Genomic DNA, 26,077 nt, shown 5'->3' with positions numbered 1-26,077 from the left:
AGCTCTTTGCATACAGCCGTAATCGAGGAACCAGCAGATATCACATCGAAAAGCAAGTTACTGTTTTCAAAGCCTCAGGACAAGAGTGAAAAAAAGATACTCACTGTCAACAGAAGAAAAAGGGCAAACACAGGCAGTGTGCATACGCTGCGGAACAGAGGGAAAATCAAACCAGGCCTGCAGAGCTGGAACAGCTTGAGACATTTTTCATCACCACAGCCACTGCCTCCGTAAGGAGATAAGCAGGAAGAGCTCTCACTTCTTGCTTTAGCAGACAAAACACCAGATCCTGCCATAAGAGTCGCCCAGGAACATCTGCAGCCACAATGCATGGAACAGCTCTTCCGTCAGCAGCCCAGCATTCCCAGCAACGTGCTGCACAGTGCAGCTCCTCCACCAGCTCCTCCTGCAGGCACCCCCTGCTGCAGTCGCCCACAGCATCCCCAGCACTGGGTGACAAAGCAGGGATGCCCAAAAGCCACGTGGGCTGGATGCTGCAGCATCACTACGGATGGACAGAGAGGCACCGGCAGCCTCAGCCCCTGCTGCTCCTCCACTGCTGCAGAGAAACTCATCACACAGCAATGGAATTATTTAAGTAACCAATAAAAGGGCTTCTTTTCAATCAGAGCCGAAGGAACTGCTGAGGCAGACCTCAAAACAGTCAGCAGGGGATGACTTTGAAAATGAGGGGCTCCTAAGGGCCGTGAAAAAACACAGAGGAGAAAAGAGTTTAGGAAAGAGGAAAGAAACAGCATGAGGAGGAAGAAATATCGTGTGCTGTGCTAACAGAGCTTCTTAATTAAAAGAGCACAACTCTGGCTCAGCAAGCAACGTTACTGCGCATCCCTGCAACAGCACACATTTGTTTTAAAGGGATACATTGCTGTTCTCCAAAATGCTGAAGGACCCGCATTCATTTGGCTACAGTATGTCAGAGAGCTAACGACATCACAAAAAGATAATCTCTGTGCTCTTACTCATACATTGAAACGTAGGTAAGATATTCTTGGTTTGGAGGCTGTCAAGGCTCTTTCTGTGCTGCAACAGAAGTCGAAATGAGACATTAGCCAGCCCCAAGGAAAGGTTCCCATCGGACACCAGGAAACCCAAAGCCAGGAATCCTTTGGGGTGTTGACATTACTTTTCTAAACTAAATCATTACAAGCATAGTTCCTATTCGCATAAAGATAATTTTATTTGAGATACAAAGCTTCTACTATAAACAAAGTTTCCGAAAGAAAAACAGGTCAATCGTTTTAGCTGACATGCCAACATTAAGCTGCACCTCTCTCACTTGCTAATGCCATTCAGAGGGTTTGGGCACGTGCACATCTGTCATTCTGCTGCCCCCCGCTACATTCTGCCCTCAAAACATAAACTGCTACAGATGGATTTCTTATTTTTATTTTTAATAAGCCCAGTCTCTAAAAAAGCCTGGAAAGTAAAGGAAAAAAGCACCAAAACACCAAAACCTGCACTGTCATTGGCGTGCCTGCACTGTGTTAGCCCAGACACGTCTCTGCCTGGAAACAAATTGACTGCATCTCTTGGTAAATCAGTCACACTGTGGGTAATATACCAACCATTCCCTAGATTAAAGAATAAGCATCTGCTTATAAACACAAACCAACTGAAGAGCTGCCGCTGCTGCATAACTTCATGCTAGGCTGTGTTTCTCTGCTGTTCATCATGTGCACATAAGAACTGAACCATACCACGTTTCTAGCACCAGACCAGGATGCTCATTTAGGACTACAGCTGCCCCATGCTTTTGGCACATGTACAAAAAAAAAAAACAAAAACATTTAAATGCTTTTTGGGGTAAAAAAAAAATGAATGCAAAGTGTTTCGTGGTTCAGTTATGAGTAACAACTGCTTCTCATCCATGCTTTGTAGGTGCACTCTGCCTTCCAGCTATTCTGTGTTAAGCAGCACAAGCCCTGCAATACCCTTAGATAGTGAAGAGATTGGGAGGCTTGTGAACCAAGGGAAGTGAAAACTTTCAAATCATGGACTCTTCAACAAAGACAACTTATTACCAGCATTGGTCACAGTGTGTATTTATTCTGCATTTACATTAGCATAAGGAAGAACAGGTTTGCTCAAAATATCTTTCTGTAGCTTCAAAGTTTCAATTAAGCAAAGCATATCCCCAAATTAAAGGGACGTTAATAGAAAACATCCAAGCAGATGTTGGCTGACACAAGAATACACTAAAACCCAAACAAAACCCCAAGGCTTTGAATTGCCAGCAGAAACGATTCATCAGAGCAGCTCTGCAGTACTGCCCCAAAGAGCACGGTGCTCCCCATAGAAGAACCCGAGTGAAAAGGTCCAGGATAGAAAGGGGCTGCCACAGCCTCACCTGCCAGCTACACCCCTCTTCCAGGGCATTTTCACCTGGGCTCGTATCCAAAATACACCACAGAAGCCCCAAATCCCAGAACATCAAAGATGAACCTCACAAAACATCCAAAATGTTTCCTGGTTTGGCTCAAACTGGTAAGTTCTGCAGAATTCAAGCACGGATCACAGCTGGTGCAACAGGAAAAAGTCACTTCAAGCTGTTTTCCCCTCCACTTCTCTGAACAAAAGTTTGATAGATTTGGGTGAAACAGAAAAACCCGGATGATTATAAAAGGCCTTCTTCTATATACACAAAAATCACCCCTATGTCAGAGTTCTGAAGCGATGCAAAAACCAATAAAGACCAAAGAAGCCACAGGGGAGGTGAGAAAGCAGGACCTGTTTTCCAATCAGGAGTTTTAATTTAAATAAACCACATTAAACATTTCCTTCTTTATTCATTTATATGCCTCCGAAAGGTGAAAAATAAGTTCATGCTCAGAGAGCTCCTACTGCTCTCCTTGAATTGCACATGCAATTACTAAATACAGGCTTCAAGAACTGTTCCAGTTAGCATCAGCTTTCATCAAATATTACAAATGCCTTCTTGGCATAGAGTAATTTAAAATTTAAAAACAAAAATGCTTGTTTCGAGCCACGCATCCAGCCTGTGAAGCATCTCTAGTGGGAATAAAGAGTATCTAATCATCAGGGCTCAGCTGAGCTCTGTGCTATTTGCTATCGGGCAGAATGAGATGCCTTTTCCATTTCATAACATCTATTTCTTTTCAAAAAGAAAAAACAAGTTAGGGTTGGTAGAGGGCATGAGAACGCGTATGGAAGAAGAAAAGAAACCATTTGCATCTGGCTGTTCATTTTAACCCCATTATGGTATGAAAGTCATGCAAAGGAGGCTGGATAATATTTTGTTTAGTGAAATCAAATACCCCCCAAGCAGACACTTTCCTGTATGCAAAGCGTTTGCTTTCTCCCTCCCCCCAAAGAGCAATGCAAGAATAGACCCCGTTCTCTCATATGGCCCTTACACGACAGTCGTCTTTCATCCCTGAAAGCTGAGACAGCTACACCTCGCAGTGCGGATCAAAACCTGCCTGCTCCCATGGCATTTGGGCAGGAAGCAAACGCAACACTATATTCTGCCTAAAGACAGAATTCTAAGGATTCACATTTCACACATGCAGCAGACACCTCACATCTTTGGGAAAAGGGGCACAGGCAGGACGCAGCTCTCATTGTGTGCCAGGCACATTTCCTTTCACAGAATGGCCCAGGTTGGAAGGGACCTCAAGGATGATGAATCTCCAACCCCCTTACCACATGCAGGGCCACCAACCTCACCGTTTGGTACCAGCCCAGGCTGCCCAGGGCCCCATCCAACCTGGCCTTGAACACCTCCAGGGATGGACGGGGCATCCACAGCCTCTCAGGGCAGCTGTTCCAGCACCTCACCACTCTCACAGTAAAGAACTTCCCCCTGACATCCAACCTAAATCTTCCATCCCTCAACTTCAAACCATTTCCTCTGCTGCACAGCCCTGCAGAAGAAGCAGCACATGGCCATCACGGCCCATCTGAGCGCAGGAGCTGAAATACTCTGAACTTCCATTTCTTCAAAGCACCACGTGTCCTTTAAGTCCCAGTGAAGTCAATGAGAACAACTGCACTTGCCTGCTCTCAGGACCAGGTTTTCCATCCCAAAATCACTTTCCACAGCAGGGCTGTGCTGATCACTGCAACGTGAAACATGCCTGGAAAAAAGCAGCAGCATTATCTGCTATGAAAAAGAATGACTAGAATGGATTGAATATTGAAAATGAAGATAATATGTCAAGGTGATCTTTTAGTTTGCCTTCTGTGCCTGGCAGCAGATCATCATTAACCACACCGAGTTCATGCTAATGGTTTAAAGAAACATCTTTAGGGTGATAACATCACCACGCACACAGGATGGACCTGCACTGCACAACATCACTTTCACATTGAGACCTGCTCTCTGTTTCCCTCAGAAGTCCCAAGAAAAGTGTACAGAGTGATTCCAGAGGCCGAAGTCAGGACAGACAAACTTTTTCAAACAGCGAGATGGGTCACTTTTTTACCTCTTATTTAAATAAAACTGACATGCTGAATAGCTTCAGACCCCTGTGTGCTTTAATACGTTCCTGTTCAAAAGACACAGCTTCAATCCCAGGAACACTACAGAAAAAATACAGTCCTGGGGTTGTTTACATGGCTTTAAGCAAAAAGATTTTTTAATAGAAAAATCAATTTTTCAGGTTATTTTATAAGATCCTGAAGAGAACAACACTTGAGTCAAAGTCGGCTGGAAGACTGTGAGTTCATTAATTTTGGCTGACTGAAAGCTATTGCCCACTGTATTTCCTGAAAGATAGTTGTGGATTCTTTACAGGACTCAGGCAAAAGAATCTGTCTGGCCCTGGTGCTGCAGCTGGCTATTTTCACCTGCCTCACTTCATTGCTGAGTCCTGGAGGACCGTATCATAGAACCACAGAATGGCCTGGGTTGCAGAGGACCGTAATTATCATCTGGTTCCAACCCCCTTGCTATGTGCACGTAGGATCTCTACCACAGCAAAGCTGGCAGGGCTGAGCTAGCGTCTCCCTTCTGCACTGAAGTCATCTTCCTGGTGTCAGCACAGCCACAAACGGCAGCATAAGAGCAGGCCTCGAGACCTGACGAAATGAAGGCTGATAATTTCCACAATTATCCTCCCAGAAGATAAGTGTCTTCTCAAGGAGCCTGACACCAACTCGTGAGGTCAAGTGAAGAGAAAGAAGTGGATAAAGCCAGCTTCCATGGGATGGCTCAACAAAAGCAAGAGAAAGCTGAGCCTCCGTATCACCACATAACAATCCTTCGTAATATTTCAAATGACTTTACAGTTCTGACAGATAGGCACACAGACACTTCCCAGCAAATTACACTGGATGTATACACACGTAATCCCCCGCTTGCAAAGGAGAGACAGAATTCTTCCCCCTAGGCCTTTTCAGTTATTACAATTAGTCCATGTGAACTTACCCTTGATAATCTGCTGAGATAACTGCTGCCAAAGGGAGCAGCGTAACCGAACCTCTGACAATTACAGGGTTTGGGCAGGAGATGGCTGTACAGCTGACAAAAAATATCTCAAGTGCAAAACTGTGCAGAACCCTACAGGCTGCAATTTCCCCAAATCAAAGGCAATGGCAGCATTGTTCTTGCTAGGATGACCCTTGCTGGATGCGTGTCTGCGACGCCTGGGGCAACGAATCCACTCATTCACTGACACCACAGGAAGAATGGTGCCAGCTAAGACGTTTGTGCTTGCAGGCAGGCTAAATCTTTGGGGAAAAAACGGGGGTTGCTCTTAGACTTACTCATGGATGTTAAAAGCTGGATGGGACTGTTATTCCAGAGGTTTCCCCGGATAAATCATAATGCACGTCCAAAACTTTGGCCCAGTTCTCAACAGCTCCAAGCTCAAGGTCTTCAAGGTGGCCTCAAATCAGAGCTGAACAGGCCACAGGGATGAGGGAGAAGTGTGTGTGACATTCAAGCTCCCCAAAACCATCATAAATTAGAGGTCCTGCATTTGTGGGAGCACCTGCAGTGCTCACACAAAAGATTACATTGCTCATGCAACAACTTTCTGGCAAAGAAAAGCAGCAAGTTTGCTGGTAGCAGCTGGCTCATTTTGTTTTTAATTGAGAAAACCCACTGAAAATTATCAATTCTGAGAGTACTTTTTCCTCCCTCCCCCCCCCCAGTAACATCTACTGATGAGATGAATTTTCAAGTTACATCAGTGAGTTTCCCCAGAACTACTGTGACATTCACAGATCCACAGATCATAGATTTTGGAATCAGAAAGATAGTTCTGACCAGTGCCAAATCTGGCTGCCCATTAAGCCCGGCTCAGGAAGGAAGGACAGACAGCTTCGTGCCCAACCTAACACACCTGTGTAGACCTGAATAGCACAACCAAAACCAGAAAACAAAAGCAAACCCATCCCACTTTGCCATTCCCTGAGAATATTCAGCCTAAAATTGAGCAGGTTTGTCAGAGAGGTTCTCATATCGGGAACAGTTTGCTTTGCTGCTGTGACAAGCAGGACACCGAGGATCTTAAGAGCAGCTCATGTGGAACATCAACATTTCTGCATATGAAGTGCTCTCAAGCTTTGGGAACTTCCTACTGCTGGTCAGGGTTCATTGTACAACCAGTCGTAAGGGTCAGAAATATTCATCAGGATTTAAAGATTATGTGAAACAACAACAAAAAACTCTCAAGAACAGAATGTGAGACCATAAATCACATCCTACAAACAGAGTCTCCAAGGAAAAATGGCACTCAGATATCATCTCCCCCCACATAACCAAAGAAAATCAGGAGAATGTCTTCTTTTGATCCCTGATGAATTAGACGTTTGCTAATGACTAAGATTCCTCTGTAATGAGAGGATGCCTTTGCAGCTTCTTCCCTTTCTTGGGCCTCTCTTTGGAGCCCTTACCTAACAGTAGGGGCTAAAAGAAGCCAAAAGCCTTTGGCGTTTCATAGCCGGGCCTCTGACGGCCTTCCTACCGCCCCACACTGTGCTAGAAGTCTGGTTTATGCATGTGTCACATCCTACCTTCTCCAACAGCACGAAGAACACGTGCTCTTCAATGCACAGCAACACATTGTACGCAGAAAATAAAGGGAGGGGATAAATAATGGCAGCGCCCAACGCCGCGGAATGAGCCCTACCTTACAGGACACAGCCCTGCTGGGAAGGCTCCATGCTGCCTTCTGATGTCCCACACCAGGTTTCAATTATTCATCTCTTACCCAGCTTTGGATTTACTTATTTGAAAGGATACTATTTTAAACAATAAATCTCATGGACAGCGTTAATTAAAAGCCAAAGCTTGCCCTGAGCTGGACTCCCAAAGTCTACAAGAACGTTCACAGCCCATTTATTTATTCCAGCATTGTGTCAGTTATTAAATTACAGTAAATTAAAAACACAGCGACAGACCAATAGCTCAAATAAGTGAGCTGGTTGCATCTCACTTACAAAGGTCGCTCTGACCAATTGCCAAGAAAAGTGAATTTAAAAGCAGGGGGCCCTGAGTTTGCACACGGAGTCATGGCCCCAGCGATGCTGGCATCCCACAACCAGAAGTATTGATGCAACGCAGGGCAAGGGGACCGTGCCCCAAAACTCCAGAGCAAGCACGGTGTAGAAAGCACCAGCACCATGACAGAGCTGGGAGCTGCTTTCAGAGAAGGGCTGTAAAAGTAGAAGGAGAAATGACTTGAGACACAAGAGCCAACGGTCAGAGGCAAAGACTGACCAAGTGCTACCCTGTGGCCTTCTCAATGTTTTTAGTGACATAAATCAATTTCCCCAATGAATCAACTTGGAATTAAACAACTTCACACTGCAGGCAGAGCTCTCCATGCTCCATTTGTTCTGCTGATAAAGTCTCTGTCACACTGCTAAGTTTTGCTCAATTTGCCGGAAAGAGAACGCATTTAAAGCTAACTAACTAAAATCAAAACATATGGGATGGATAATGAACATAGAAAATAAAACGCACAGAACGCTCGTTACTTACACACTACATCAAGAAGGCTGAGTAAACAAAACAATTACAAAGATAATTCCTTTTATTTGAGGCCAAGTTAATTTTGGGGAAGAGATGTTCAACCGTGATAAGTGACCTTCTGCAAAAATTGGGAGAGGCAATAAAAACTGCTGTAAACACAGTATGGACTCCTCAGTGCTCAGATAGATGGGAATTCTATAAGGGCATCATGGACAAGAGCAGTGTTCACAGTACAGTGAAGAGGATACCTTGAAGAGGAAGGTGGGGACAGAAGCTCTGCAACAAGGACTGAACTAGAAAGGCATCAAATCTCAGCTCTGATCTCACCTTTGTGTCTCCTGGCCAAAATTCTCCTCTCTTCTGGAGGATGCAACAGCAGTCATCTCTGAGGACAGAACTGCTGGAACTGGAACAGGTTGCCCAAGGAGGCTGTGGATGCCCCATCCCTGCAGGCATTCAAGGCCAGGCTGGATGTGGCTCTGGGCAGCCTGGGCTGCTGGTTGGTGACCTGTACACAGCAGGGGGTTGGAACTGATGAGCACTGTGGGCCTTTGCAACCCAGGCCATTCTATGATTCTAACTGAATTTGATGATTAAAAAAGCCAACCTCCTGGCTCCTAGTTATTATTCTACAAGTGTTCAAATGTATGGATGCTGAGGCTGTAAGAAATGCAACACGAGCATCAGCACGCAGCTCCTCCTCTGCCAGCCACGTCCAAGAGGTGACTTACTGCTCGCTTTGCAGCTCAGAGCAGCAGTGTGCAGGCACATACTGATTGTATGCAGGTGAGCTGAAAACTTTAAGGCTTCATCCAGTGCAAGAACCCAATGACAGCACTGAAGCTCCATTTAATTTGTTGTGTGGGAAAGATAGGAATACTCCCACTTGATCTCTTAGGATATACTGAGTCCAGACTCATTCTTTTTTATTTTTCTTTTCCAGGTGTCTGAATATCTCAAGGACTCCAATGATTAGTAGTTCTATACCATGTTAATATTTGCAAAAAACAGTCTTTTGCAAGCTGTTTCAGATTACCAAAACAGACCCACCCAGTGCATGCTGTTAATTCTTTCTTCGAGTTGGTACCAGCTTTTTTACTAAACAAGGATATACAAGTGCTTCCACATCCACCAGTCCTAGGAGGACATTGAGACCTCTGTTACATTGCCCTTCTCAAACACACTTCAAACTTACAAGGACATCCATCAGTCCAGCCTTGTCACAGCACTCCAAAATTCCCTGCACCACGCTGCTGTTTCCTTGTTATCCAACAATCCTTACAGTCCCATCAGTACCTTATTGCTTCCATGCTTTCCATGTCAAAGCCTTTGAGAAGAGCATCACCTGCCTATCACCAGGCACTCCAATTCTGTTCACAAATCAGACAAAAACTTTCTGGAAGACTGTGGAAAAGTCACCTGAATTGAAGACACTTCAATGCAGCACATATCATAACTTCTCCATAGCGTTAGGGCTAGAGGAAACAAAACAAAATAGTAACCTGCAGCCTCTGCCTGCCATCAACTGATCCATGTATGACTGGAAGCATTTACACAGTTTATATCATTTAAAGAAACACAGGAAGGTGGTGCTGTACCATAAGGCCTTATTAGCAGGCAGCCTTGCTCCCAGGTTCTTCCATGCTGGGCACTTACAAGCTGGGCTAATGAACTATGAGCCTCCCTACCAATGGCATCCCCTCTAGATGTGGCCAAAAGGCTGAAGCACAAAGACAGGTTCTCTTCAGAGTGCTATCAGTCCAATGAGATGACGCTCCAGATGTGATGTTAAAAGGGCTCTGGCAGAACGTCTCACTCGCTGCATCACCCCACCAGCTCCCCTTATCACACTGCCTCTGAACCCCCTGAGCTGACCCGTGCCTTATGCCCTCTGATGAGGTTTTAGAAGTGGTCACCTCCCTAAGTTAGGAGAATTCCAAGGTCCTCCTGAGCTCTGAGATTAAAGCCATGCAGATAACAGAATCCCGTGGGCAGCACACCATCCTGCACACTGACCCTTACAGCCCAGCAGCCCAGGGAGGACGGTGCCTTCTCCTCCAGACCAAGGCACCGGGGTTATCTTTCCAGAGGAACTCACGCTGTGAATCTGGAAGCACGTATTCTTCCAAAGATAATCTCAAGCTCCAAGTGTAAGAAAAGCACATCTTCAGCTATTTCCAGTCTCTGGAGGGAATGTGTGACTAGGTTATAAAGTTGTTGAACATTTTCCCTCTCTTATCTCTGATCTTTCATTTCCCATGGCCTGCTGCCGTGCTTCTCCACGCTGTCCCCTCCCAGCCCAGCAAGCAGATGTGCAGAGTGCTGGGATGGAGCAGGACAGCACAGCTCACAGCCCCAAAGGAGAGGGGCACAGGGGCACAGGAAGGACTGGGAAGGATCAGTTTCCCCAGATGACCTGACCGGCTTGAAAAAAAACCTTTTAATAAAATGCAGGCCTCCACCAGGGCCTCCACTAACTGCTGTCTCGAGATCTCATCTCCTTACGAAACTGCACCAGTGCACACTGGGATGGCTACATCCTACTGTAAAGGTGGTACCAAAGCCTTGCTGCAGGGTGAAAGCCTGTCCTTGTACAACACAACACATCAGCAGCGCTGCAATAAACGCACAACACCCACACCAAGCTCCCAGCATCTTTGCTCAGACTCCTCAGGACTGTGCTCTGCCCTTGTGCAAAGCGCTTTAATACTGCTTTAATATTTCATTTATTTCTTACTGGTGTCTGACCTCAGTGCCAGGGAAGGTTAACATCTCCTGCCTTTGGCTGAGCACCATCTCCAGTCTGTGAGACAATCATAATGTGGAGAGCAGCTGCATTTACTTACGGGCTTCTTAAAGAGTTCTCCTCTCCGGGGCACTTTTCTGAGCCTCAGAAGATCACTGCATTTCCCCACGTGTTTCCAAGAAGCAGTATCCAGTGTCACACCTCAGGGAAGCTTTTCTCCCCCTCCATTCTTTGCCTAGATTTAGGTATTTGTACTTAACATCCACACTCAAGCTTTCAGATGCTTCCCAACCCTGATCTAATTTGCAGCCTTCAAGTTCCTGTGCACACACAATCAGCACGGCAGCTCCAGTAGACCTTAATTACAGAAACAAACAAACGACCCGAAGATCACCTGTTGATACTGCAAGGAACTTCCATCAAGAAACGTGAGACTACAATCAAGGTCGATGAAACAATCTCCTCTCATCCTTTCATAGGCAAGTCTAGGAAGACAACAGTTCAACTCTTTGAAAAGGCAGATAATAGCAGGACAAGGGGAAATGGTTTGAAGGAAGGAAGAAAGATTTAGGTTGGATATTAGGGGGAAGTTCTTTACTATGAGAGGTGCTGGAACATCTGCCCAGAGAGGCTGTGGATGCCCCGTCCATTCCTGGAGGCGTTCAAGGCCAGGTTGGATGGGGCCCTGGGCAGCCTGGGCTGCCGTGAAATGTGGAGGTTGGTGGCCCTGCATGCAGTGAGGGGATTAGAGCTTCATGATCCTTGAGGTCCCTTCCAACCCGGGCCATTCTGTGATTCTGTGAACAGCACACTGCATCACCTAAAGCATCACCCAGATATCTGAAGTTTTACTGCACGCTCCTAAAGTGTTTTAATACTCCTCAGGCTGCTTCTGCTGCAAGTCATCACAAAGGTACACCATACTGAACAATAACAAAGCTGGAAAGATAATATCTACAGTCATTTCAGATGCTGCAAAAAATAAAAACATGTCCGAGTTAGAGAGTTGCCATTCCTTACATCCAAGGAAATGGTGTGGTTTTAATCAGAATGCTGCCGGGCCGAGCTGCGAGCACCCTTGGGAAGAACATGCATTACAGACAGCACCAACATACAAAGAAAAATGTGCTTTTTGTTTTGTTGTGCTCTCCGCAAGGGAAGGTCACGGACAAAAAAAGGAAGCAGGAAAACTAGGGGAAAAAAAAAATGAAGAGCTTTTGGAAAGCAACACAGAAGAATAGTTTTGGTCTGAGATTTGACAATCTGAGCTCACTCTCACAGAATCCCCTCAGTTGAGCTGTGACAATGGCTGCTCAGCATCCTGCCCACAGCACGGCCACTCTGTGCACATCTGCAGATGTGTGCTGGCTGCGGGCACCCAAGCAGGGATCCCCAGATGGGAGCAGCACTGCGCAGGTGTTGGGACCATGCAAAGCACCGCAGGGCTCTCAGTCAGCCCCACAGCTCCGGGAAGCAGCACCCACATCCACCTCCTGCAGCACTGAGTGCTGGCTGGAGGACAGCAGGCTGCTGCCACAGATGGCCTTATTTGACACAGCCAGGAAAAGTGATGTCTGTTATTCATTGAGCTGGTTTCTTGTTTTGTTTTTAAAGGTGAGGGTGAAGGGTAAGGCCTGAAGGGCTCTGGCTGGCAGGTTTCCTGGGGAGGACACATCCATCCCCCCAGACTCTACAATTATCTTAAAGAAACTTGCACAATGCTTTCTACTATTGATGTTTGTTTTAATTGGCATTTCAGATGTTTCATTAATTACCCCAATTCTTCTACAAAGCCTAAGACCTTAAATATGCTGGGGGGGGGGGGAGATAGGGAGCAGAAAACAGTGTAGGGCAAACAGATGTGTGCCCATCAAAAAAATATAATCCCTTGATCCTCCCATGAGTCGATATTGTAATTTTTTGCCAAAGACGTCAGTTACGAAATACTTCAGTGTGGAAAATAATTGTATGCTAATGACTGTATTAGTAGTCATGAATTTCCATAGGCACATTAAAGCGAAGTTACTTTGAAAGATCCTTCCCAGCAGAACTCGTACTGAATGGCTGCGGGGCTTCCTTTCCCTCCAGGCTCCCAGGAGCCCGTAAGACTCCATAGCGCAACACAAACGTTCCGAACTTACACTGAAGCGATAAGAGGGGAAAAAAGCCCCCCGCTCGCTATAGGCACCGCCGGAGCCGCACCGCCTGCACAGACAGCCCTCTCTCTTCCACCGGCTCTCGCTTAAACGCGCTCGGCATTCCTCGGAGACGCCGGAAAGCCGCATTTGACGTTTCCATCCCTCCGAGCTGCGCCGGAGCGCTCCGAGCCCCAACGCTCGGCCCAGCACCGCTTAGTTCCTCCAGCCCCGAGCAGCCCCGCACTTCAGCCCCGCACTTCAGCCCGACCTCCCCTCCCCGTTCTCTCCCCGTCCCAGCGCCGCGCGGCCGCTCCGCCCAGCACATAGGGCTGAAATCCCCCCTCGGTAAAGCAGCGGGACGAGGAACGCGCCCTCAAAGCAAGGCGGCTGGCCGTTCCGCGAGGCCGTTCTCTCAAACAAACACGCTGACGAAGTTCACGGCACGGCGATGCATCGCTCCATAGACGCTCCCCGCGGTGCCGCGCTCTGCGCCCCAGAGCCCGGCGGAGTTTCGGAGCAGCCCGGAGCCCATCGCCCCGCGCTCGGTCAGCGCAGTGCATCGCAGTGCATCGCAATACATCGCAAGGCGTTGCAATACATCGCAGCGCAGCCTTTGCTCCCCGGCGCCCCGTCCGCACTCAGTGCAGCCCGCTCCCCTCGCGGCCGCCCTCTTACCTGGCGTGGCGTCCGCCGGCTCGGCCCGGCTCCCCGCACGCAGCAGCAGCAGCAGCGGGAGCAGCAGGAGCCTCCCGTCCCCGCCGCCCGACCGGGGCGGCTGCCGCATTCCTGAGCCGACGCCGCGTTACTCCGACATCCACCGCGCAGCGTCCCGGCCCGGCCCGCGCAGCGCCGCGGGGCCGCCTCTCTTCTCCTCTCTCCTCCGTCCGTCCCGCGCCGCGCCCTCGGGGCTGCGCTCTGCCGGCGGGCGGGGAAGGCGGCGCGGGCGGCCGCCTCAGCCCTCACTTGTCACTTTCCGCCCGCTCCGCTCCGCGCGCAGCCCGGCCCAGCCCCGGCGGAGCCCCCGCGTGGCCCGGCCCTGCAGCGCCCCCTGCCGGCCGGCCTGCGCGCCGCCTCCCGCCCCGCGGCCCCGGGGAGGCGCTCGCTTCGTGCCGCCGGGCGCCATTTTGCCCCGCTCGGCCGTCGGGGCTCTGAGGGGAGCGGGTTTGTGGGAGGCCTGGAATCGCCCCCCTTCGATCGTGTCTGCTTCTGCCTCTGCCTGTCCTGTGCGCCAGAGTTTCCCAAAGTGTACCCTGCTGAGCTCTTTGGCTGCACCACTTTACTTTTAAGATCATTTCCATTGAAATGAGGCGAAGAAACCATGAGCTCACAGTCCAGGGAAGTGATCTCTCAGCTGCCCTTCACACACAGGTGGAGAGGTTTCTAATTTTCCCCTCAGCGAGCTTAAAACTCGCTGTGCATCTCCTCTTCCTGTCAGTCAGGAGCTCGGAAGCCCACCTGGCACCTGAAGAACTCTTTTCATCCCACAGTGAAATCAACGTTTGACACACTCATTATCTGCAAGGCCCATCCTCTCTGCCGCCCCAAGCACCGCTTCGTGTCCGTTGTGCCATGCTTGTGGTCAGAGGGGCACTGCCAAAGAACCATCAGTGACAACTGCTCACCGTTCAGAATGATCGCATACCCAGGACTCGTAGGTTGGGGGTAGGATTTTGGAAGTCAGAATCTATTTAACAAGAAGTTAATAGGCAGAATGGGAACAAGGACAGGATTAAAAGAATTTTCTCCTTGTTTCCTGCTGAATCACAATTCCTGCCATCCCCCTCTTCCCCCCAGGTTTGCTTTCTGCCATATGAATCTCGTGTTTCTCATCAGACGCTAACAGAGCCCCAGGAGGACCAAACCCAGATAAGCTCCTGGCTGTGTGTTAGGGAAGGAGATGGAGGCCTCTCAATTGGCTTCTGACACAAAGAACCAGGAGCTGAGATGGTTCAAGAGCTAAGCTGACAGTTACCTCCTTAGAGCAGAGAAGTTTCTCCCTGTTTAGGACCTCGACCCACCTTTCTGGGTGGTTCTTTAGAACTTTAGCACTTATTCTTGCTCCTTAATCCTTAAAGGACAGGGAACAAAGTGTGCCACAGGTGAGGGCCAGGTCCAGTGATGATGGTCCAGTCAGACAGGTCTGTAGTGGTTAGAGAGGTTTGAGTTCAAGTAGGGAATTCCTTCCAGAAACCAGCAGGGCCCACAACCAGTCATAGCTGAGGTTACGTTACAGACAAGTATTCCTGTAAATAGCACAAATAGGGGCTGAGAGCCCATGGCTGGACTCAAGAGTCCCTAGGCAATGGGGTGTGGGGCAGGCCCCAGGTAAGCCCAGTCAGGGCCATCAAGACCCGCAAGAGCCCTCAGGGCCCCAACACTTACCATGTAGTTACAGAGGAAATGTCAGTGAGAAGGTCAGGCTGTACAGCTGGGATAGGATTTCTGCAACACCAGCCTGGGCTCACTTGCCCTGGCCCTCTAGGGTGACGTTTCAAGTTATTTCTGAGCTGATCTAACTAACAGCAAGTTGACCACAATAAACAAATCTCTGCTTTCCATATGCTCATCGCAGCAAGTCCACTCAGCCACCGATCATGTGGAAAACATCCTCTGATGGGACAAAAGAGAGCAGTGTTCCTCCAGCTCAGCCTCGTGGGCCAGTCCCCACAGCTGCTGGGGTCACCTGAGCCCAGGGATAACCTATGGCCAGTGCCTAGGGATACCATGGAAGTCTATGGCAGATCAGGAGACTGCGCATAGATTCCCCAAGTCTTTGGTTTGCTTCTTGACGTTAGATACAGGCACCGTGAAAGGATAAATCGTTTGTAATTAAAAAACAAACCACTTATTTTTAGCTACAAATCTACCAAAGTGCATGCAATTAGCGAATATAAATCACTTCCTGGCTTGAAGACTGTTCAGCACAGCACATAAATGAAAGTTAAAACATACGTTTGGGGAATACATACTACATCTGCTCTTAATCTGCAGCATTTTGAAATCAATACAAATATTCTCCCTACTTTTCCTTGAACATGCTGCACTCTGTCATACCGCAGTGGAAGAACTAAAAATACATTAAACAAAGGAACCAGAGCGGACATAGCCCTGAACACCCCAAAAAGAATAATGCAGAGTATTTGTAAGGATCTGATGGCAAAAATAGTCGAGGTAATTGCACACTGTGAGGTGGGTGGACAAATTAGAGGCAGTTTCTCCTACATGGTTTGCAGGATACTGCAGAGATGTGATGCACAGATAGAGGTTCAGGAAGTGGCTTTGGGGAGAAGAGCCCGCTGCTTGATGCATGGCTGTGTGTTTTAAAACAAGGAGAGGCTTGTAGTCAGCATCACTGAGGAATCGGTTCCTGCAGGGAAAGTGTATTACACACAAAACCTTTTTATTCTTTTTTTTTTTTTTTAATGAAAAGATATCTAAGAAGCTGGCTGTCTGGGAATGATTTTTAAGTACAATAAACTTAACAAGAGGATGATAAGCAAAATATTCTAAGAGAAGTGTCAGAAGTACAGCAAGCTAAGAGAGAGACTCGACAGTGTGTGTTCTTAAGTATTGTGTCACATTATAAGAAAGTTCTTGTGTTCCCTTCCATCTCTCATACTCCCATTAATCTATTCCAGATCTCTCTCATTTCAACCACCGAGGCCATAACAATCATCCTCTGCCCACTTGAAATGCAACTAGAATCAGAGCCCAGCGAGGCTTCCAGAGTGGAAGCTGAAGACAAGGCCAGGCTCTGCACAGATTCCTAGAATCCACACACCCATGGAAAGTCCCCATTTAAATCTGAGCTCACCACTGATCTTTAAATGGTGTAGGAAACAGCAATTGGTGGTACTTATTGAGTACTGGAGACTAACAAATCTCTGTGCTTACGCTGACAATTCTTTAGGGTGGGAATTGTGTCCGACAGCAGCGCTGACGTTGTCTCAATGAGCACATCCTTCATTTCCCAGCTGAGTTTTCTGGAGCGAGTGCAGTCCAAATAACGATGTATTTCAGTGTGTCTGTAGGAGGGGGGAAGCACAGCCCCTCCGGGGCCTCCCTCCATTTGGGGACCAAGAAAGCCAAGGAGTAGGTAGGCGTGCTGGTGCCAGTGTGCACAGCTCTGCTTCCTTCTCAAGCTGAAATGTCTTTGCCTGAAGAGGAAAGCAAAGGACTGGGGAGCCATAGGTGGCAGTGGGAGAGAGCATTGCTGGGGGTCAGAGGGCAGGCTGTATCCCTGGGGAGTGGTAGCAGGGAGGACCGGGAGGCTGAGTTCTTGTTCAGATAATCTAGCTCCGTCTGTGATCTGGTAGTACTTTGAAAATTGGCAGCAGGCAATGGAAAAGATAAAGGCAAAAGCCTTGAAACAGACCACAATTCTTTGCCTTTCATATGTGTACTATGTTGGAATTTTATATATATAGCAGAAGGACTCTGTTCTTTATATTCTTGAATTACATAGCTCCGAAACATGTAATGTTACCCTTCTGGAAGAACAAGGGTGATAGAATGGGACAGAAACACCAGTGACTACTTAATAACACATGCAAACATGGGGATGCTTATTATCCATTATTTCTGTTATTATTTTCATAACTGCATGTTTACACCACGTTTCATCAGATTCAGTATCTCTTCCAAAGCATTAATTCAACAACCAGACGAGGTGCAGAGCAGGACAGGCAACAGGAGCAGCAGTGATGCTTCCAAGTCCCACAGCTGGTGATTCACACTGCAGTTGCTGAGCTTTGTAGGGATCTTTCAGTAGGAAAGCATTGCAATTGTTTCATCTCGATTTCCTCATTACCATGAGAAGTGAGTCTCCAAAAAAAGGAAATGGATCGAGTTTAGTTTGGGTATGACCAGGTTATACTTGTGCAAAATATGTCAGGTGAAGGCCCTTACTGTCAAAGGGCCCACAGTTTCTCTTACAAAGTTTGTTTCTTTTTGCAAGAGGAATCACTTGACCTAGTCCTCAACAATTGAATTCAGGGAGGAGGTCATTAAAGCAATAGTTTGGAAAACAGAACTACCCTCGCACTCAGCTGCCTCCAACCACGACTTCACACCACATCAGACGACCTCACGGGCCGCCCCAGCCCAACATGTAGTGAGCAGCACTGCCAGGAAAGGCCACGGCATCCGGTCTGTACCTCCCAATTCTCCACATAAATTAATGGGGAAGTGGTCCCCCAGTCATCACCATGAGCAAGGCAGATTTCACCACCTTCCTAAACAATGTCATCTTTGTTGCCAGGCCCACAAAGCAGTAAAATACTCCAGTCATTAGGGGGAGAAGAATGTCACAAATTTTGCAAGAGAAGAACAGACTCCAGAATTCGTGGTTTGACAGGTTAATAAGAAGGCCTGCACATTTGCCTTTACAATTTATTTACTTGTAAGCCTGCACTGGGATTTTGTTAGGGATTTGGCATCTTAAACAGGTTTTTATTCCAACAACATTTCAATTCACCTTTAAGGCTTTCAATTAAGACAAAATCAGTAAAGATCCATTGGTGGAATTTGCATGGAAGTTGGCTGGGGTTGCCAAAAGCGTGATAGGGGTATCAGCTTTATAGACTTGTACTGTACTATCTAACATCTCGTATTTTCCACTCATTTTGCATGTAAAACTTTTATTGATATCAGCATGAGCGTAACAGGCCACTAAAATGGGGACCGTGCCCGTAGGACACAAAATGATGTCAGGTACCCTGTTTAGTTACAACAGTTGGGCTGCACTAAATCTCCACGTTGAATGTTTGGTTTAGTTCCCCCATAAACTTTGTCTGCTGGATTTATATATTTTGGCTCCTTTTATTTTGACTCTAGTGGCTTCATTTGCAATGGGCTTAAATGACTGCAATCCCACTCACACAGCAACAAATCCGCAGCGCAGTGGGTATTTCTCATTGTATAAATAAAGGACCTCATCTGGTGAGGTGCTGGATGGACAAACTTGTTCGGGTTTCCAGGAGATCCGAGAGCCCTCTGCATCTCCAGAGAGAAATCCCAGCCCTCACATCAGCCACATATCTGTGGTCATTTTCTACAGCCCTCTGCCAGGATCAGAACACACAGCACACGGGCTTATCTTTTCCTTTGATCACAAACACTGAAATATTTATTTTCCTGACTGACCGTAGCACATTTCTATCTGCAACGTGAATTCTGTGAACGATGATGATGTGGCAGTTTTTCTTCTCTGTGAAATTCAAGTTCACTCACGTGGGTGTGTTTTCTGAAATAAAGCAGTATTTCAGTAATGGCTTCAGTGGGATATTTTAATTCTTTTCCTCTACTTAGAGGGTTTTTTCTAATCCATTTCAATTCCAGCAAAAACGTCTCTGATCTGATAAAGGAGATGAAGTCACTGCATAGGCTTACTATTTTATTTCCATAAGGTTTGAAAGTTTTGTTCCCTGCAGTGTTTTGGAGCCCAGGAGCATTCATCTGTTTTGTAAAAGGAAAGTTCCATGGTGCAACATTTGGTCACCGTTGTCTGAATTTCATTATTCAGTTCTCCAGACTAGCAGAGGGGAAAAGTGCAAGTTAGCTGGGTCACAGTCTGAAATGTGAGAGCAGTCAACTTTTTCTGAAGTTTATGGGAATGAAAGGAAATTTAATACTGTTCAAAAGAGAGATTTAAAGTTGCATCATGTGAAAACAATTGGAGAAGTTTAATCCTGAGGTCTTGGGTTATTTGGTAACTTACATGACCATTCGTCAGCCTGCAAAGGATGAAGTTGGCTTTGCCTCTGTTAACAGTTGGCCTCTGTTTTGGAGTGGCACTGCGATGCCAAAGGAACAAATACAAGGAACGTTGGTTTTATAGACCACGATTAACTCTTTTCTTCTTTATGCTTTTCAGCTCAAACCCTTCCTGCTCGTCTCCTCTGGGCTGCCAGCCCCGATCTCCCAGCACTCGCAGCAACTCGTGCTGACAAGCTCTTTGTGTACAAGGGACTGCAGAGCTCCACAGTTTCTTAGTTTTAAAATGCTGAATACATACCCAATATTTAACCTTTACCTCTCAAACTGCTTCAGGGCTCATTCGTTTCTTTGTATGTGGAATAAAAACATTGGGACTCTGGGAAGTAACTCAATACTTTGTGTTTTGTTATATTTCTTGAGTATTACTTATGCTAAAAGATGTCCAATAAAACATTCTTTACATTTGTAGTTAGTTTCTATGTGTTATACAAAACTAAAAATCCACAGAGCTTTATATGTATAAAAATTAGAGATGTCTTCCAGATAATTCTACCACAAACCCCACCCTTTGCAAAACTCTTACTGCTGAGAAAATGCTCTCAAAAGGTGCTCCCTCCCCAGCATCCTGTCTCTGTCTCTTACCACTGCCAGTCACCTCCTGTCCGGTTTCAGCATCCCACCACTGCCTTTGGTGACCACCCAAGGTCTCTCATGACCTGGATTTAAAATAATGCCAAATTTTATTAATGGGAAAAAAAATGAAGGGCGTCAAAATAAAGAAAGCTGGTTCTTGAAAACTTGTTTCTTATGTTTTCAAATGCTGTTTTGTAGTATTTAATCCCACAACAAGATCAACTTTTAAGAAGATCTCTGGGGTTTGCGTTGGTCTCACTGCTCTGTGCAGCAGGCAGGAGTGCTGGAGCTCAGGGAGCGAGACCTGGGACATAGCACAAAGAAACCCCCTTGCTTCTCCTTCTGGACTAAACATTCCTGATTGCCCAGCAGTGCCTGGATGTCCCCACGCAGAGTTTCTGTCTGTGTTCTGAGCGGGGTGAGTGCTGAGCTGCTGCTTTGGGATGCTGCACACCCACAGGGTGCAGGGCCACGGCGTGGAGCTGCCATACAACCTGACAAGACGTGGTTTAACCCACGCTGCTTGGGCTAGCAGTGCCTGACAAGCTCTTTCCCTTTGATTCTCAGTGGTTTTCATTTAGAAGTTGCTTACACTAGTTGTAAAAATTTGGCTTTGCATATATTTTTTCCAGGCAGTGCTTCATTACTTCAGTTTTCCTTGCAGCTTGTCCGTACAGACAATCACTGAAGTGCAGCACTGAGGCATTCCCATATGCTATTGCTACTACAAACACTGCAGTTGCTATGGAACATATTCTTTGCTTCAAGTTATCCATACGTATTACAACATCTTTTAGTGGGACAAACTCACACAGCTTGGGTTGTGTGGCCCAAACTCCTGGTGGGAGCTGCTGCTGGGCTCTGCTTTTGTGGGCATTATGGAGGATGTTATAAAACCAGCTGTGTCTGCAAGCTTACCTGATCCTACAGCAACTCCTCAATCACACGAGCTGGAGCCATACAAAGGGAACTTCAGTTGATGCTGAAAACACAGACAAATGGAAAGGTGGCAGATGGTGAAGGGAGATACTGATCTTGAAGTCTGTGCTCCTGTACCACAAAAGAGAAAAACCCAGAAGGGAAAAACTAGAAGGGAAAAAATATTATGCATGGGGAAGATGGAACGTCAGGAAACTGAAGGAGAAGAAAAGAAAAAGTTGGATACAAAGGAGGGAAAAAAAGACAGATGGAAAGAAAGTCTAGAAGTTAAGGTGGATAAAAGATCCAGGGACGCTGAGCTACAAAATCATACTGCACAACTGTGCAGGAATCAGTGCAGAGTGGGAGGAATCTCCAGCACTTCCCCTGCATCAGAAAAGCAATTCCTATGGAATAACCTGGGGTTATGTGCTCTTCAGCATTGACTCACCTGGCCAAGGTAGAAAAAATCAGTTGCCTATTATTTATTCTGTACTTCTTTCTGCCACAGAAGAAGTTTAACACCCACTCATCAGAGCAGTCAGCCCCTCTGTGGGCTTTCAAGGCCAGTATTGAAAATTGAAAAATGCAGCTCAGCTGCTTTTTATAAGACATTAACAACAGTCAGTTCAAAGCAGAACACACAATAGCTGCTTAAAAATTGCCTTTGATTCCCTCTATGATAGAGAGCTCACCAGTACTTGAAACTGTGAATGCCCAGATCAGTTTCTGCTACTTTTTAATTTGCATGGATCCATTCCATCTCTTCTTTTTTTTTTTTTTTTTTTTTTCATTTGTTTGTGAAAGCAGAAGAACAAAATCCTACATTGCCAGTACTGACCTAAATGTTTTCAGCAGTGAATGCTTGAGGTGGTGCCAGAAGCTCTGCTGTCCCACCTGTTGCTGGGAGCTGGGCGCTAATCAGCAGCCCTGCCCACGTATTGCTTTGCAATACAGGAAACCATAAACAGCTTCAATTTACAGTAAGCTTCTTCCATTCGAAGTAACAAGCACACAAATCATAAAGTTTATCTTGAAATTACAGAAAACTTTGCTTTAAGAGCGCTGCCCTGATTGCACAAACCAACCTGCCAAATTGAGCATGCCCTGCAGCTCTGGGTCCCCCTGCTCTCATCCCAGGGGCAGCAGTGTGTTCCCTGCACCCACAGTTGGGCAGGAGCAGCGCACAGTTTGGGGCTGTCCTCAGGGCTCTCGTTACACGCAGACTTTAATAGCACACACACAGCTAAAAGTTGGCAGCTCGTCTCTGGCATCACATTACTACCAATAGGACAAGTTATGAACCCAACTCTAAACCCAACTCAAACCCAAGGCCGAGCTCACTCTAACCTGAATGCAAAGCCTAAGTCTGACCCCAACCCTAACACTCTCATGCACTGTGACATTCCCCTAACATCAACCCAGGCGGCTCTGTCTGTGTTCTGCCACATTTCTTTCTGTCTCATCCCTGAATTCAAGTCTTGAAACCATGTTCTTAAAGCTGCAAACAACACAAGTGATGCCCAGCAGTGTTGTGCTCCTGTAAGCTCCCCAATCCACACCCCACCTGCTCCATGCCCACTGACCACATCCCTCAGTGCCACAGCCCCCAGTGTCACCTTGAAGGGGTGCAGAGAGGTGGGTGGCTGCCCAGGGCTTCAGGAGATCAGGCTGCAGAGCTCTGAGCAGCGATGTGCAGGAGGTGTGACAGCCACGTGCTGCTCATTAAGGAGTTCAACTCTTGATTTCAGGAAGCTTGTGGGGATCGCTGCTAACTGAGTTTTCAGTTTCAACACTGAAAAAGCAGAATGTCAAAAATAAGCTTGAATAGGTGGTTATAACACAGGCTGAATGCTGTCATCCCAGATTAGAAATCAGCCCTTAAGCTAAGCCCTGTGACTTCTCTACTCTCCATACAACCTAGAGCTTCCGTTTCCATGAAAGCAACAGTTTAATCAGGAGGACACTCAAAGCTGAGCGCTGATCTGCACAGGGTACACTCACCTCTGCAGTCTGGTAGGAGCTCGTGTGCTCCTGGCTAAGCCCATCAGGCCTGGGGGGCCATTTAGCAACCTAACAAACACTGATGTAACTGTTCAGAATAACACTTACGTACTAATTAACTTCTTGAGCCTATGCGGCATATAACTGATGCTTTCATCTTGCTTTGGTTCTTTGTAAAAGGCAGTGCTTATGTTGAAAGGTGTAGGAACCAGAAGAGACCATCGTTTAAATATATATATAATTTCTGTGCCACCCGAGCAGTCGGAATCTCACTATCAGTTCATATTTCTTATAAAAGGAAAAATACCTCTGAACTGCTGCTGAGCCAAATGAGAACCTCAGCACCGCTGAAAAATTGCATTCTTTCATTCTGTGCCATAGGGTGTAAGAGCTGAGCATCTGACTACTGCCGTCATAAAATGTCTTCTTTGAGGCTGGCTCTAATTACAGAGCATTTTAACGCTTTTATCTTTGGGCTGCACTGGGACAGGGTGGATTTGTAGTCTCTGTCTCCTGTTTCATTCGGTTTTGCATAGTCAGGAGAAGAGACAAACCCTTCTCTCTTTCCCCTTTCTCTTTCAGGACTAATGCACAGCATTAGCGCAGCCACAACCAGACGTCAGCAGTGTGTTCTGCCCAGGGAGGGGACATCAGTGACTGCGCTCACAGATGTGCACAAAGCTGAGGACAGCGGCTCTCTGTGGGGATCCCACGTGGCCCCGAGCAGCAGGCAGAGCACCGGTTCAGCAGCAGCTGCCTCCAGCACTCCATCCCACACTGATCAGCTTCGTTCTGGCTCCGGCTGCACCTTGCTTGTGGCCCCGACCCACAGCCCAAGCCTTGCTGTGCCAGGAACCAACTGAGACACCCTTAATGGGAGCAGCGGGGTCGGTTGTGGCTGTGGGAGGTGGATGGCACCACGAAGGGACGCCCACAGCTGGTAATTCCATGCCAGAAACAACACAAACGCTCTGCTTGTGAACTTCCTAAACTCCTCTGCTCCCCTCCAGCTTTCCCATTCTCCAAGGAGCAGTGCATAAACACAGAGAGGAATGGTACAGAGCTCTGCAGCTTCACTGGGACACAGCACTGCCTCTCTTTGCCCATTCATTCCCTCCAAAAAGCACTGTTGCTGACTTTTCTTTCTGCTGTAGGTGCAGGCAGGTTCACAGGAGTGACTCAAGGAGCCCTTCGCAGGGAGCTGCACACCAACACACAGCGTGTCTGGCTGTCACCCTGCACCACCAATCATTGCTCTGAAACTTGAACTCCTTCTGGTGTCCATACATCATCCTGTGTCCCTCACCTCCACCCACCACCAGCTCTTGAGCCTTGCTGTTAACTCACCTTCCTCCTCCTCACCCACACGGCCCTGCTCCTCCCCAGCCCCAGCTCAGGTTTGCTGGCCCCGATCCTCCCAGATCCAATTTTTTTTGTTACAGGGGCAGCGAGGCACTGGCATAAGGTGCCCAGAGAGGTGGTGGGTGCGCCGTTCACCGATCCCAGCAGAACAAACCATCATTGGGGGGTTGGTCTCGATGATCTCTAGAGGTCCCTTCCAACCCCTACAATTCTGTGATTCTGTGATCCCAAGTGCCAGAGTGACCCTGCCACCGCTGCACCCGGCTTCTGGCACCGAGGCTGGGACAAGAAACCCGAGATCTGGTGCTTCTTTCCACTCCTGGGAGGATTTCCACTCCTTGAATGTCTTGCTTTTTGCTTGAGATGTATTTTCATTTCTGGGCGGTGGAGACTGCATGTAGAAATCAGATATTGCCTTATGTAAAGTTGGGGTAAAGATTAAAAAACACACACAACTGGTGAGACATCTGGATCTGATTGGGCTCCTTCGGGACAGCAGCCTACAGCTTGAGCCTGAAGAGAAGCAAAGAGAGCAGTGGTAATTTTTCATGCAAATACTCAGAAGCTCGGAGGGGCTGGGGCTCTACAAACACCTCCATTGCCCAGTGAGAGCAGCATGGGCTGAGCACACTGCTCTGCTGCTGCAGGCAGCCGCAGCCTTGGAAGGAACGCACTGTAATCCAGCCCCAGGGTAAAAGTGAATTTCCAGAGAAAATTATGAATAACGAAACCTGGTAGCTTCAAGTGGAGGTCTCCCTTGGAGCTAAGTGAGTTATCCCAGCAATTGGCCTTCATTTGCTGTATGCTCACAGTGAGCTTGCTGGCACTTGGGCCGAGAGCTGTGTGCTGCTCAGCGAGCCAGTGGGGCAGTGCTCTGCTTTAGGGGAAAGAGCAACTGTACCTACGGCAAAGCTGTGAGAGCACAGGAAGCTTTGTGCCTGGTCGAGATGTTACACACTGCCAAAGCCCCAAGGCTTTCATTCACTTGCCCAAAACGTGGCTCCATCAGGAGGAGCACACGTGGCACAGATAATACTGCTCCACTGCCCCCCCAAATTGCACACCAGCCTCTCTGTGTCAGCAGCGCACACAGCACCGGGTCACCCCAGTCTGTGCCACCAGGAGGACATGACCCAGCTTTCCAATGGGCTCTGAGAGGTGAAGATGTCCACACAAGTACAAATGCATTACTTGCAAATGCAACTTGTTTTGAGAGTCACGCTGGACTGGAGCTCTACGAAGCAAATGTAAATTCTCCTTTTGTCTCTCCGAGCATTTTATAATCACTGATTTACATTGTTTTCAAGTTATTAGCTGGCTGAGAGATCAAATGTTTCCACACCATATTTGTCCCTCCAGAAGCTGTCAAGTTGATTTAGGCTTTGAGTGCTCAGAAGCTGGGCGACTCCTGGATTAATTTGGGCACTGGCAAACGCATTCCTTTAGCAACAAGTCCCAGCAGCGTCTGCACTAACGATGCCTGACATGGTGTGGAAGCAGCATCCTTCATTAAAGCCCCAGTGCTTCATTCACACAATGACAAACCTCCACTGCAGATTAAAAAGGGAAGAGGGGGTCAGCCCCTCAGTACAGGGC

General features: G+C 47.4%; 1 protein-coding gene across 2 annotated transcripts in view; it reads right to left on the bottom strand.

Moving 5' to 3' along the window:
• ROR1 (ROR family WNT receptor 1) overlaps positions 1-13,885 on the bottom strand; it is a 134,832-nt gene extending 120,947 nt beyond the window's left edge. For both annotated transcript variants that reach the window (XM_085231555.1, XM_085231556.1), the window contains exon 1: positions 13,523-13,885. In XM_085231555.1, coding sequence (XP_085087681.1) covers positions 13,523-13,631 — 109 coding nt within the window. In that variant the 5' untranslated portion in view covers positions 13,632-13,885. The remainder of the gene's footprint in view (positions 1-13,522) is intronic.
• Between the last annotated feature and the right edge of the window lie 12,192 nt (positions 13,886-26,077).

This window comes from Meleagris gallopavo, chromosome 10 (assembly GCF_905368555.1).
Source record: "Meleagris gallopavo chromosome 10, MGAL_WU_HG_1.1, whole genome shotgun sequence".
Classification (NCBI taxonomy): Eukaryota; Metazoa; Chordata; class Aves; order Galliformes; family Phasianidae; genus Meleagris; species Meleagris gallopavo.
Note: the sequence above shows the minus strand (reverse complement) of the source record. Positions and strands in the feature narration are given on the sequence as shown.